Here is a 13,791-nt window from a genome sequence, read left to right on the forward strand (position 1 = left end):
AGGAAATGCTTCGCTTTTAATAGTATTAACCTCGAGTACCAACCAGCATCAGATCGACTTTTTAATACCGATATAAAGCAGCCGACAGTCATAAGGTGAAAGCTTTACACGCCTGATGAGTAAGAAATTCCATAGTCGTTGAATTCAATATGAATGTTAAAAAAATACCACTTTTGCTTGGGCTAACTCGAGAGATGGCTAATATTGCGTCTTGAAGCAAAACAATAGCAAGGAAGAGATGACATTTTGTTGCACTCAACAGAAAAAGGAGTCAGCTAAATAAATGTCCTGCCTTCCGAAGCTTGAAAAAAAAAACGCTTATATTTCAAAGACTGTGTCACAAGCTCGTATTCTGCACTAGCACGCATGGCGCGTAGAACTTCGTTTATGACATACCCCTTTGCACAGTGACATCATTCGTTTTTAACTGTATGGCGCCTATATTGACCACCATAGGGTGGTGCACTCTTTCATACAAAATCAACAAAAACCTCGTCGAATATAGAGTAACAGCTTTGCTTGTGCCTGTAGAGGAGCTCCTGTTGTGGCCGCCACTAGCAGGTGGTCACCTCATTTAAGTCGAAGCTGTAACAGTATTGATTTCTTCAGCCATGAAAACTGCAAGCTTTTCGAAATGAGCATGTCACCTAGCACAACACATTTATGTTGCAACTATCGAGAGCCGATAGAAAGCTTAACATTTAAGGGGACAACGAAGGTCACCGAGATCACATGCACCACGCGCGTCATTACAGAGCGGAGAAAAAAGACACTGGCTTGTAGTGGACTACAATGACACTGGGCTGGCGCATGTTGCAAACATAAACTGCGGAATGGTCATAACCATCGTCATCTAGACCTGGGCGCAACCTTGGACTTTTTAAAGTGCCTGAAATTGTTATTCAGCTGTACCACGAGGGTCGCATTCATGCAGCCAAAATCAGAAAAAAAACTCGTGTTACGCTCGAGTAAACGCGGTACTTAGCAATAATTTTTTTAAGGTCGTGTCGTTGTGAACTGAATCAGTACAATAAAATACAGTGTACCGAGCCCCGGCAACTGGCGATGGCAGGAACACGAAACAGATCAAAAGTCACATGCACTAAATGTCCCACGACGTCATCCTCTGAGGTTGTCGTGACGCTACTGACCCCATTGTTCGTGCGGACGTAAACGCCGGCGTGGAGGTATTTACTTGATAAACGACGTCATGTCATGACATCACTACGTTGCATTATCGCTTGATCATAGGCAGGGCGATCCCGGACGTCGCACGGCGACAGGGTGAGCTGCAGACCAAGGAAAAGAGCAATGGAATGCCCTACTTACATCTGAGTATTTTTTTAGTGTACCGTCAGGCTATGATAAGTCATCGGTGTGCTATTTAGCGTTGCCTTAAAGGAGTGTAATTTATTCGGCAGCTTCCTTCTGCTGGAGGTGTTGTGTTAAGTGATCCTATCTTATCCCCAAAAAAGGCCTGATGAATTGACTATGGCTAAGCAAGGACTATAAATTACTTGCATTGATGACAGCGGAACGACCATGTTGGTGTGCGGAAAAGCTTTGAGGTGAAGCTACTGATGTCACGTTGCTGCTATCAGTACCTTCCATGTATGCTGCTTCGTTAGCCCCGCCGTGGTGGTCTAGTGGCTAAGGTACTCGGCTGCTGACCCGCAGGTCGCGGGCTCGAACCCGGCTGCGGCGGCTGTATTTCCGATGGAGGCGGAAATGTTGTAGGCCTGTGTGCTCAGATTTGGGTGCACGTTAAAGAACGCCAGGTGGTCGAAATTTCCAGAGTCCTCCACTACGGCGTCTCTCGTAATCATATGGTGGTTTTGGGACGTTAAACCCCACATATCAATCAAATCAATGCTGCTTCGTTATTCACGCACAGTGGGCATCAACTTTCCGGTGGCGTACCACTTTGAATGACGTTAGCCACTGAAAAATTTTGCTTTGACGTCTTTGAAGCCGCCATGTTGGAGCTCCCCGTACGTTAAGACACTGCGTCCACAACGTCACGTGCGAGTTATCAATTGCGTGCTACTTCTGTTCCTTCGTACGGCTAGAATTCAAGGATCTTGATATGCTCTAAACTGTAGTTTGGCCGCTCAATGGTCCATCGCAGCACTTCAATACATTGTACACTACCTCGTAACCACTAACAATTGGTTCAAGTTAGACAGTGCAGCAATAGGAAGCCTGCAAGAATTGTTCCGAAATTCCTGCCTATCATTGTAGTTTTTGTTGCGTAAGCGAACTCCAGTATGCCATCAAGAAGTTCAAGGCTGGCTTCTTCTCCTGACGCAAAAGAGTAGCTTCTTGCAGGACCAAAATGTGGGCTCATGGCAACTTCTCTGTACACATAGCGAGACGCTAAAATTCGAGGATTCTTCGAATTGTCCTGAAGCTGAAGACTTGCTCACACTTTTAAAAGTAGGCCGGAAACCAGTGGTCACGAAGGAATTGATTCTAGGAATATGGCAAATAGGCACCCTTGAAATGAATGAAGTTGGAATGTTATTGTTTCAGACAAGCCGCCAAGTCGCTTCGCTGTGCCAACACGAGTAAGCGTGCTTGCACGGATGTACTTGAGAGGCAGTTAACAAAGTTTCGACGCATATAGGCTGGCCGCACAGCCATCATAAGCGGCAGTGATTCGTGACTTAGCACGCAGAAAACGCCGACATGCCCAAGCATTGAAATTACTCGCACGAACCAAAGAAAACAAATGAAGTGCGTATGCAATCTCATTCTAAGTGCGGCATTTTATAATGGGCTAAGATAAACGCGTGTATACGATTGCTTTCCCATGGCATAGCCAACAGAACGAGGAAGTTAAAAAACATCGCGCTTGTTATCACTTCGTTGACATTGCTGGCAACACTTGGTAATAGTGATGGTGCCACTTTTCTAGAGGTGAGGGGTTACATTGTACTTAGAATGTTTTGCTCAGTAACCGATGCATAAACAGAAAAAAAACATAAAAATTGAAGTCGTGGCGATCTGGTAGAGCTCACTGACTCCAAATTGCTCGCACTCAGGGTGCCTCTGAATGGTGGGCGGAGCTAAACAATCAACATAAGAAGAAAAAAACAAACAGGCGCGCTACTCGCAACCACGCGCTGCAATACATGAGACATCCAAGAGCCCGTTTCTCAAGGTCGTTGCCGGCGTGGCGTACGGGTGGCGAAACAGGACCCGTTGCTGGTCACCGGAGGGAAACATAAGTGGCCCATTCTGCCACCGAACATGCACCCGTTAATCGCCATTCGCGATGGAAGTCGGCTGGAACGTTATCATTGCCGTGGTCACCACAGCGGCATGGACAAGTGACGGTAAGCATTGAAAGTTTGGTTCTGCTAATTTGGAGACGAAATGGAAAACACTTAGTGCTCCTTAGTCTACTTGTCAGCCGCAAGATAACTTAGCAGTGTTGGTATGCTTCTTTCCCTTTTTATATCTGAATGCTAATGCACAAGTTATATGGTATTGACTTCAGGAAAGCAGAACAACTAGATCGTTCTAGTTTGCCTTTTGTCTGTTTTTGATTGTTCGAAATTGATTCATCAATACAGTCTGTCAAGCTCTTCGTGAGAAGAGATTTTGATGATTATCCATGTTCATACCGCATATGTAAATTTTTCGAAGAACTTCTATACAATAGGCAGACACACTCCCAGCATTAATTGTTTAAATACTGCTTCCTACGTCGAATGAATGAAGACGCTAAATCATTGAAACCCACTCTGACCGATGAAACATTCTTAAGAAAGTTCACAAATGTGGCTCAAAGTGAATAAATTCCGTAAGAATCAGTAATAAGGTTAACGCAGAATCTTTAAGCTCGCTATCCACTGAGCATGTGCCATGGTGTTAATTTATAGTTTTTCTCTTTTAGAAATATTTTTAACCAATCGAGGCTCTAAGAATTTGTTGTTTTAACATTGTCCTAGCAATGTGTTTATTATTTGTGGATCCACGAAATACCAATATTTTGTGGATCTTCTGAGAAAACGTGTGAAAAGGACGGCAGTGTTGCTAAATAAATAAATAAATAAATCATATATATATATATATATATATATATATATATATATATATATATATATATATATATATATATATATAAATTGGCTTGTTTATGCCAAATAAATAAAGATCCCTACGGTCACTGCCATTTTGTAATTGAAGTTTCTCGAATATTTATGCACGACGCAGACGGATATAACAAAAAGTGGGCATGGTCGTAGCTTTTGCCTCCATTACCGAACTGTGCAGCCAGTTCTCTAGCTATAGTGTCAACTTTTGTTTTATATTTTTGCTTCAGCAAATTTAGCGCAAGTTTATTGAGTCATAACACCCAATTAGTAAAAAGTATTTTGCGCATGTTACCTGTTCATTTTCATAAACTTGTGGCTATGTGTTCTGCGATGCCATAATTGTTGCAGCGACACTCCATTGCGTTGCTTCGGCTGCTATTGTTCTAAATGCGCAGGTGCTTCAAGTAGCTCGGCAGGTACACCCGAGACCTTGTTTGCACGACATTGTGTTTGCACGACTTGAGACCATGTTGTTGTTTGCACGACTTTGAGACCATGCACAAAGTAATGAAAGTTTAATGATGTGTAATGAGCGTGATGAAGTGTGGTAAGTGTAACAAAGCTGTAAAATGGTAATAATCAACCACTTCCCTCCAATTCTGTGTCGCATACGTTCCTTACCGGACGCTGTCCACAACAATCTTGTCTAATCGAGCATGAACACGTAAATTTCACACAGCGCGCATCGGCTTTACAGTTGACATGTCACTGTAAATTGCGAGCCCGGGATCTCATTGTTTTAAACACGCGACTGCAGCGTGGTACATTTTATTAACATATATTTTCTACAGAAAGAAAGTGCGCAAATGGGGTGAATTAATTGTGACGCAAAGAAATGGGCTCATCTTAGAAATGCCACACGGACAGTATTTGACAGGGTGCATTCATTTATGACAAAAACATTAGGTGTAGAGAAAGAGTTGTATATATATAGAAGCTTTCATGGGAACTTTTTACTGCCAGGCACTTTTTTGTCGCCGGAAATGAAGATATCTTTACTGCCAGATCAAGGCCCTGTTTTGTCTAACGAAACTTCAAAGTTAACTGTCCCTTTCCGACTGAGCCGCCACTAATAATGTGCTCTCTGAAAGAAACATTTCCTACGATGAACATGTACTGGCACGCTTTATGATTTCGCTGCGTAGCAGTGCAGTGAACAAAGTAAGCGGTGAGCACTCGAAGTAGGGTACATTTCTGATGACGCTGAAAAAGAAAAAGAATAGCGATGAAAGTGATGATATTATGAGCTATTTCTCTTCTTTACAGTGAAAAACCCACCATAATTAGAAAAGGTTTGACGAGGTTCTGGGCAAAGATTCACGAAAATGCTTTGAAATAGTGGCCATTGTGATTACGTTTCGTATAACTGGTAATATTTCCCATCACGCTCCTCATTCTCAGCTTTATAAAATTTATCTTGCAACTTCATGAAGTGAAACTTTGTGTACTACGGAGTCCGGCAGGGTACGTTAGAGGTTTCGGCCATAAATCGTCCGAAGGTTGCTCCTACCTGTTTTCGTTGCCGACCATTTTTTCTCACCCATATTTTTCGACCTTTTCTTGGTACTTGATGTAGGCTGTCGTTCTAATCTCATCATGGAAGCTGTGCTTTGCAGAGCTTCGTATATGTGTGCTGCATTTATTGCCTGAATAATAGTCATGGTGTTTACAAGAAATATTGACAGCTTCATTTACAGTAGCACTGCCTATAGGCACGCAGCCATCTTGAGCACGTAAGTTGAAGTCCGTGTTTATGAGAGCAAACGTACGTAATTATACCTTAACGCCTCATTTACCTTTTTAGTTTGTGATCAGTGATAATTGGTGCTATGGCATGTCACATTCAACCCCACCCACCACCACCACCACCTCCACAGTGAGCATAGGCGCATGCTAGGGAAATCGGCGCTAGAACCTAAACAGCAGTAGATATTTGTCAATATTTTCAAACGTTGGTTAAACATCACTGCGTGATAACTTCTATTAGGTAGTCTTTGCTTGCCATTCGAAAATATCTGGCATGCCGCTGATGTCAGCCATAAAATAGCAAATGTTGGCTATTATCAGTTCTTCTACGTTATACTCTGTGATAAAAGCACCGTGTCTGTTCAATCCAAGCTGACAGGTTTTTTTTTCATGTGTTTGAACAGACAACAAGCTCATTGAGCTTAAATTATTTGGTTTTTTTCATATAAACCAGCATTGCATAAGAACTTTCGCTACTGCAAATGTATATGTAAGCAGGCCAGAACCATGAAAATCAAATTTATTCGCTCTTCTCAGTAAACACTACTGATGCCTGTAATGTCGTAGAACCAAAATTAGGCACAATAAAGGTGAGCAATGAGACGATGAAGCCTATAGCAGACATGCGAGGTGACCATACCATAGTCGGGAAGAATAATTTAATTTGTTGTTGGTATAGTGTCATTTGTTTTCATGAGGTCTATTGTTCGTTTAAGTGACGCAAAGAACGACCAAAGTTTCTTTAATGAAAGGAGGAATGTTGGCACTAACACAAATTATGGCACGCGTTACTGACATGTAAACTGCAATGTTAAAATCAAATCCTTGCGTTTCATTGAACACTTGAAAGATGTCCCAGCATCTGCGAGGTTTGGCATGACTTGCGACTGCAGGTGGTTGTTTGAAGGGAGAGTAAAACAATACAATATATAGGTATAGATTCATGAATTTTCCACGGTAAATTTTAATGTCAATAAGTCCGCCCCCAAATGGTAAATATTACATAAGAAAACGAACTAACGAGTTTGTTTAACTTCGCGCCCACATTCCTGCACGCGGTATAAGGGATTTCAAAACATTGATATAATATGTAGGGTTTGACGACCCGAAACCACCATATGATTATGAGAGAAGCCGTAGCGAAAGGCTCCAGAAATTTCGACCACCTGGGGTACTTCAAGTAGCACCAAAATCTGAGCACATGGGCCGCAGCATTTACGCCTCCATCAAAAAGGCAGCCGCCGCAGCCGGGAATGGATCCCGTGACCTGCGGATCAGCAGCCGAGTACCTTAGCCATTATAGACCACTGCGGTGGGGCAGATTTCGAAACGTATTTTTTGTATTTCGTTGACTGTGGCTCACAGAAGTTTTGTGAAACTTTGCTTATATAGTCAATGACTGCCTCAGATGTTATAAATGTGGAAAAGAGCGCAAATATTGCAATGCCTTTTTCAAAGTATATTGTTTGGCGCCGTTATTCCCTCTAAAAAGCATGAAACAACTTGCCAAGACGCAACCCTAGCATGCCTCAGAAACAATGCCCTTCATTTTTACGAATTACAACTTAGTAAATGCCACCAACTCCCATGACTTCACTATATTGAATGCGGGAAATTTAAGGAGGCGTCATCACCGCATTCTTTTTTACGCATTCTCTCGCTTAGCAAGCGTCTTTTGGCGGTATTCTTGGAGATTTCGGAATGATGAGCGACTGTTTACTCAGGAAAAAAATTGCTTTTCTCTTTAGAGTCTTTTACTTGTTCTTTGGTTTCAAGTGAAAGCTCGCAATTCGTTTTTTTATTCTCTTCCGTCTGCACAGAAGCACTGCGGCAATAACTAGGCATCAAAACCGCCAGCGACGTAACACTTAGCTGGGCTACACTGCAGGTTCTAAGTTATATAACGCTGGTTATCTATAATCTCGATTGAGTAGTAATTAAAATGGCAGTTCTATTGCTAGCAGTTACTGTTTTCTGATTTTTTTTAGTATCGCTCGAGCGGTATGCCTTTGGGAATGCACGTACTGTGCCACTCCTCCCCCCACCCCAAAAAAAAGAAACAAAGTGGTGGGCAGCAGTGAACGTTTTGCAACGTAGCTTCAGTAGACCTCGCTGCAACTCCTTTCTTACTACTAAGGCACGTGACAAGATTGTGAGCCGCTGCTGACCTAGTGGGCGTTCTGGGAAACACCGCTCGTCGCGTGAAGATTATTAGGCCACTGAACGTATTCCCCCTCTTGCTTGCAGGCAACTGACTGGAACGTAGCCAAGGGGGTGTGTCGCACGCACATGCGTGCTTTTCAAACACCGATAAAACGATAACAGTCAGAATTCCCCACTCTTTCAGTGCGTTTGTTTTATATTTATCTGCCAAGGACAGCGCTGCTTGACTCTCCTGTGCGTGCAAATTTCCCCTATGTTAAGAGCACTGTAGTCCACCTTAACACAAATCATATTGAAGAGCTTGCTGCTACTTTATGACCAAATTCCTCTCAATAATTAGAAGTAAACATGATTCTAAAAAAAAGAACACCAGGCCTGCACCCAGCGTGCAGCAATGTCGCAGAAAAAACTGGAAAGGCGGAATTTAGGAGAATTTTCATTGCTCCTTTGGTAGCCGCTGCGAGCAAACTTGCAGGTTACACACTACGCCAATAATATTTGTGTAACAGGCAGGCATGGACTACGTCAACCTTTGTCATTCTTCGGAGAAGCGTGGTAGCCGCTGAGGATTTCGAAAGAACTTCGTGCATTTTTTTATGTTAAGTCGGGGCATACGAGAATGGAGAGTTATGTCAAAAGCTTTTTTATTTTCCACACTCCTCCGCAGCGTGTATGCGCTGCAGTTAATCAGTGAAGAAGATCAAACTTTTTTTAAGGGTTGAAGCATTTGACGACCCATTCGTTGTGCAATTCGCATTGTGTGATACCTACTTGTTTTTTTTGTGTGTTTTTTGCTGGTCTAAAACGCTTTTGTTACTCATAACGAGACGCCGGTTCGAATTCAGGCTGTGGCGGCTGCAGTTGCGATGGAGGCGGAAATGTTGTGGGCCCGTGTGCTCAGATTTGGGTGCACGTTAAAGAACCCCAGGTGGTAGAAATTTCCGGAGCCCTCCACTACGGTGTCTGTCATAATCATGGTGGTTGTGGGACGTTAAACCCCACATATTATTCCATACTCATAACGAGATTTATTTCCCGACATACAGCCTGGCTAAGACCTGTTTGAAAGAAGTTCCAACCACCGGTGTGGCTCAGTGGTAGAATACTGGGATGGCGCGAAGGGCACCCCGGTTTGATGCCCATTTTGTGATTGTGGTCATGGACACTGGCGGCGGTGGTGGCGGCGGACAACTACGGTGCCGCATGAGGCCTTAGTTGTCATCTTAAACAGCTTTCGCTGTGAAAACGTTTACTCCTACTTAATGCAACATGTAAACAACCCAATGGTGCAGTTAATTTCAGTATACGCTGAGACACATGAGGGGAACTTTGATTGGTCCACCAAGAATATATGTCCTCGTAGATGTCCGTTGGGTGGTTAGGCATTTCAGGCCGAAGCTGGATAAACAAGGATTTCAGTGAATTTGTATTTTCCCACGTTTGAGATCTGTTATGAGAGGTGAGAGCTGTTATGAGATGACAACACGGGTCATGCATGGCGCCGCAGTTGTACGTTACCGATGGTTTCCGTAACGACTATGGCATGAAATGAGAACGAAAACTCAGAAAGAACACCAAGGACACAGTGTGGTTCAAATCGGGGTTTCCTGCGTGCCAGCCCAGTATTCTACAATTGAGAGACGCTAGTGCTTCGGAATCGTTCGTGACCTTGCCTTATAGTACAGGTTTGATGTCGGGAATGAATGACGTTATCATGAGTAATAGAGCATTTTAGAACAGCAAGACAACAACCAGGCAGTAAACAGACACCTGGGCGAATTGGTATGATCCGTATTTTTAGCGCTTCTTTCTTGTTTTTTACTTTGTGCATGCAAAAAGTTATCATGTGAACAACCAGGCGTCACACAATGCGACTTGTGTAACGAGTGGGTCGTCCAATGCTTCAACGCATTACAAAAGCGTGTTCCTCGTCACTGTTGCTGCTTGCCAAATTAGTTCATCGTGGTCAGCCACTGCATAAAAAAATTGGCATCAAATTCTTTCCAAGTATGTAAAAGATACCACGCTTCTATGAAGAATGACGAAGAATACAGTATGTTGCGGGCCGGTTTAATGCACAGAAACCGTGTATATTTAAGACTTAGTGGGTACCCAGCATATGTGCTTGTAGCAGTTACCCAAAAAAGTTTAGAAACGGCTCTGAAAGGCCGCTCTTCGAGCTTTTGCTGTGGCTGTGCTGCTCGTTCACGCATTCCTGGATAGTTCTTTTTTTGTATAAATGAAAACAGACTCATTAGGACCACATTGCCAATAAACGTAAGAAAGCTACAGTTTAAGGTTAACGTGTATATGTTGTTTCGGGGACGATTTCATAAAAAAGATTTTGGGGACGATTTCTAAATATGCCCTAGTCAACATAGCCCTGCAGATTCTCATATATGTCTAAAATGATCTAAGGTTGAGAACAGACTACAAATATTTTAAAGATTTGGCGAAATGCGCCAAACAAAAGGTGAAAAGAGTGAAATGAAATGCCTGTGCACTCTTTTATTGACTGCAACAGTATTAACAGCATAAAAATGGGATTGCGAGGAAAACAAATCAACATCCCTATTGCAAAAAACAGCGTCCTTAGCGTGATGCCAGTATGTTTTTTTTTGGCACTGGTACACGCTGATATCTACTGTCACTTCGCTTGGTTCACTGGAAAATAGCTGTGTAGCACTGGTAGGGGTGCTGGCTTAACCGCTATGAGGCTGGTGCACACTGCGAAGTGCTGGAAGCGCTGGAATGTTCACTGGAAAGCGTTGGTGGATATTGGAGCACGCTCTGTTTCTACCACCGCAGCGTGCACATTACTGTATTCGTGTGCCGTGGTATTTTCGGTGTCGTTGAATATAAAACACTTCATTTGGTGGCAATGAGAGATGCTACCTTAACAGATACCAAGCAGACGTAATTTTTGCGGTGCACGTAGGTATCGCAGCAATTATAATGCACCTTTTTCACATGCCCCCGCGTATACCGGCCATATTCGCATCAGCTGTGTATTGCTGTAACAATTCCAAGTTGCAGTGTTTATAAGCCTGGAGCTGGACAGCACTCATAACAGAAAGAGAAAATTGTTTTGCCGCAAGTTGATGAAACGTAAATGAGCTCTCGCAATCACTTCGCGAGGTTTCTCAGCGGAGACGAGAGAAAAAGCTTTCGTTCGATTCCGCCACACCGCATAAATGCATGTCTGGTCATGCTTATCCTTCTGCTTACTTCAGGTAAGAGTTAGAAATGTTGCGAAGCTCAAATGCAGAAACTTCAACCACCCCAACTCACCGCGTCGAGAGCGGTCTTACCCGGTGCCCGGCCCAGCGAGCATTATCGTGCCGGCTGCGTTGGTGTATATGTTACCGGTGCTTCTTGCTTCGTGTACACACAATATTAAAGTGTGAGAATAACTGTCAAGTATAGTTTAGACATCCATGAACCTAAATCAACTATTTTGCTTTGAGTCGACGTTCGCGAAAGGAGCGATGACGAGCGATGCGTCGCGCTTTCAGCTACGCAGGCTGTCACCGAAAGCTGCCGGCAGCACTTATGGCCGGTACTTCTCCGACTGATATGTACTAACACGCAATTTTCAATTGATAATTTTGTTCGCCTTCGTGAACTGACTCCCTGGCATACGTTTTCAGCGGATTGCATCAGCATTTCATTGGGTGTTTTTTAAATGTTGTTAATGATATAACTGCATATATCTGTATACACTAGCACGCCCACCGCATACTGCCAGCGTATACGCTAGAAAAACAGCTGTCGCTCAGTATCGCCACTCCATAAATATATGTCTGGCGATGATTGGCCTTCTACTTTCTTGAGGTACAGCTTAGGTAACAGTTAAAAATGTTGCAAAGCTCAAATGCAGAAACTTCAGGGTGATTCCACGAGAGATTGACACGGGTCCAAAAGTTGATATATTAGATTTCATTGAGTATTTTATATTTTGTTCACCTCTCACCAGGTAGCCCGAAAGTCAACTTAGTTTTATGATTAATGGCATAACTTACGAGAAAAAAAAATATCAAACTTAACCAACACCGAGGCACCAATTTCATCACCTGTCATTTTCGAAAATTGCAGATACTATAAAAAGACAAATACTTTTGTTTCAAAGAAGATATTTTTTACCTGGTATGCATGTCTAATCAAGAATGAATTCGTACGGTTTCATGTTTGTAGACCTTAAGAAAATAACTTTTAAACATGTCTAACTTTGCGACAGTTTAAAATAAGTTACGTATTTCCCATTTTTTTTCTCCGAAAGAAATGCAAGCAGCGTTTTAAAACTTGACACGTTTTAAGGATATAATGTGTTCATTAGGTACATAAATTATTGCTGCCGTAGGGCAAATGTAAATTTTTATATACTGTCTCAAAAGTCTCATATCGGCAAGTGTACTCGACTGAAGTTTGAATAATAAAAAAACCCCATCTTCGATTTTTCTTAAAGTCTCGTAAGTAAACAACCGAAGGCCATCATACAGTAATATAGAAAACATGTCATATTATTTTGTTTTTAGCGACAATATTCGTGGTACAAATCAGAGCTTCTCGAGAATGCGCTGATAAGTTGAGAAATCTAGAAATCGGAAAGGGAAAGCGGCAATGAGCTTCAAACGCGAGTAAACGTGACCGCATTTGGTGAAGAAAGGTTGTTTTAGCAGATAGGAGTAACTATTTTGAACACAGTATTCTACAGTATCTGAATTCACTCTTATACGTAGAGCACTGAGACTTCTAATATGTGGTGCCTCTCCATTACGGACACACAGATGGAGCTGCTGTGACGGCCATGTGTTTGCAACACGTTGGCAAGAGAATTGAATGTTGAATGAGTTCAAAAACGATTCATAACAAATTTTGATCATTTGGGGCACGAAGACTGCCGCATTAGACTGAAGAACACGCTTTAGGGCCAGTTGTCATCCGTCGTCTGCTCTACAGATGAATTGCTGTGCGCCGCATCTCGGTGGCAATGCTTTAGTTCATATGGTTCAAAGTAGGGACAAAGATTACGCCTCCCGTTTTTTTATCGACAAAAACATTGTGAAATTCATTTTAACTTACTATACTTCAGTTTTGCATTCGCACTGTGGATACTTGTGCGCAAGTATCCACAGTGCGAAGTAGTAGTAGGCTCTAAGTAGGCTCAATTCTAAAGTATAAGAATGACTGTAAAGTACAGCGTATACATCTCTGAGCCTAAACCAACCATTTCTCCGCGTGTATGGTGCAACGATGTATGGAGCGACGATGATTGATGTGTCGTGCTTTCAGCAACGCAGGCAGTCACCGAAAGCTTCCTTATAAGCGCAGTAGCCAGTACTTCTCTGGCTCGCATGTAAGAACACGCATTTTTTAGTTGGTAACTTGGTACGTGTTAGTGAACTAACACAGTGGCCTACTTTATAAACAGATTGCATTAGTAAATTCTTCGGTGGTTTCTTATTTGGAGGTATTGATATAACTGCATGCAAATATGTACACGCCGGGTATATACTGATATATCGTCGCTTGCGCAAAAAAAAAAATACTCACAATTCACACGTGCGTGTGTGGATATCTGCCGAACAAGTCATTTTAAATCATCTGTACATGTTGACCCGTTGCAAATACGAGAACCGACTATAAAAGAAAAAAAAAACTATCGGCGGCAACAGCCGAGAATCTGTGGCTACTCCTCCAGCCAGTTTGAGATATTTTAGAGTTAAAATGTGGATGATCCAAAAAGCTTTGCGCTCTTGCTAATATCCGCGCATCATTC

General features: G+C 42.6%; 1 protein-coding gene across 1 annotated transcript in view; it reads left to right on the forward strand.

Moving 5' to 3' along the window:
- The first annotated feature begins 3,181 nt into the window (after positions 1-3,181).
- The window catches only part of LOC142786710 (chymotrypsin-like elastase family member 2A), a 29,119-nt gene continuing 18,509 nt past the window's right edge, over positions 3,182-13,791 (forward strand). Inside the window, exon 1 of the mRNA XM_075884345.1 lies at positions 3,182-3,338. Within this exon, the coding sequence (XP_075740460.1) occupies positions 3,278-3,338 (61 nt within the window). The 5' untranslated portion in view covers positions 3,182-3,277. The remainder of the gene's footprint in view (positions 3,339-13,791) is intronic.

This window comes from Rhipicephalus microplus, unplaced genomic scaffold (assembly GCF_043290135.1).
Source record: "Rhipicephalus microplus isolate Deutch F79 unplaced genomic scaffold, USDA_Rmic scaffold_28, whole genome shotgun sequence".
Taxonomy (NCBI): domain Eukaryota; kingdom Metazoa; phylum Arthropoda; class Arachnida; order Ixodida; family Ixodidae; genus Rhipicephalus; species Rhipicephalus microplus.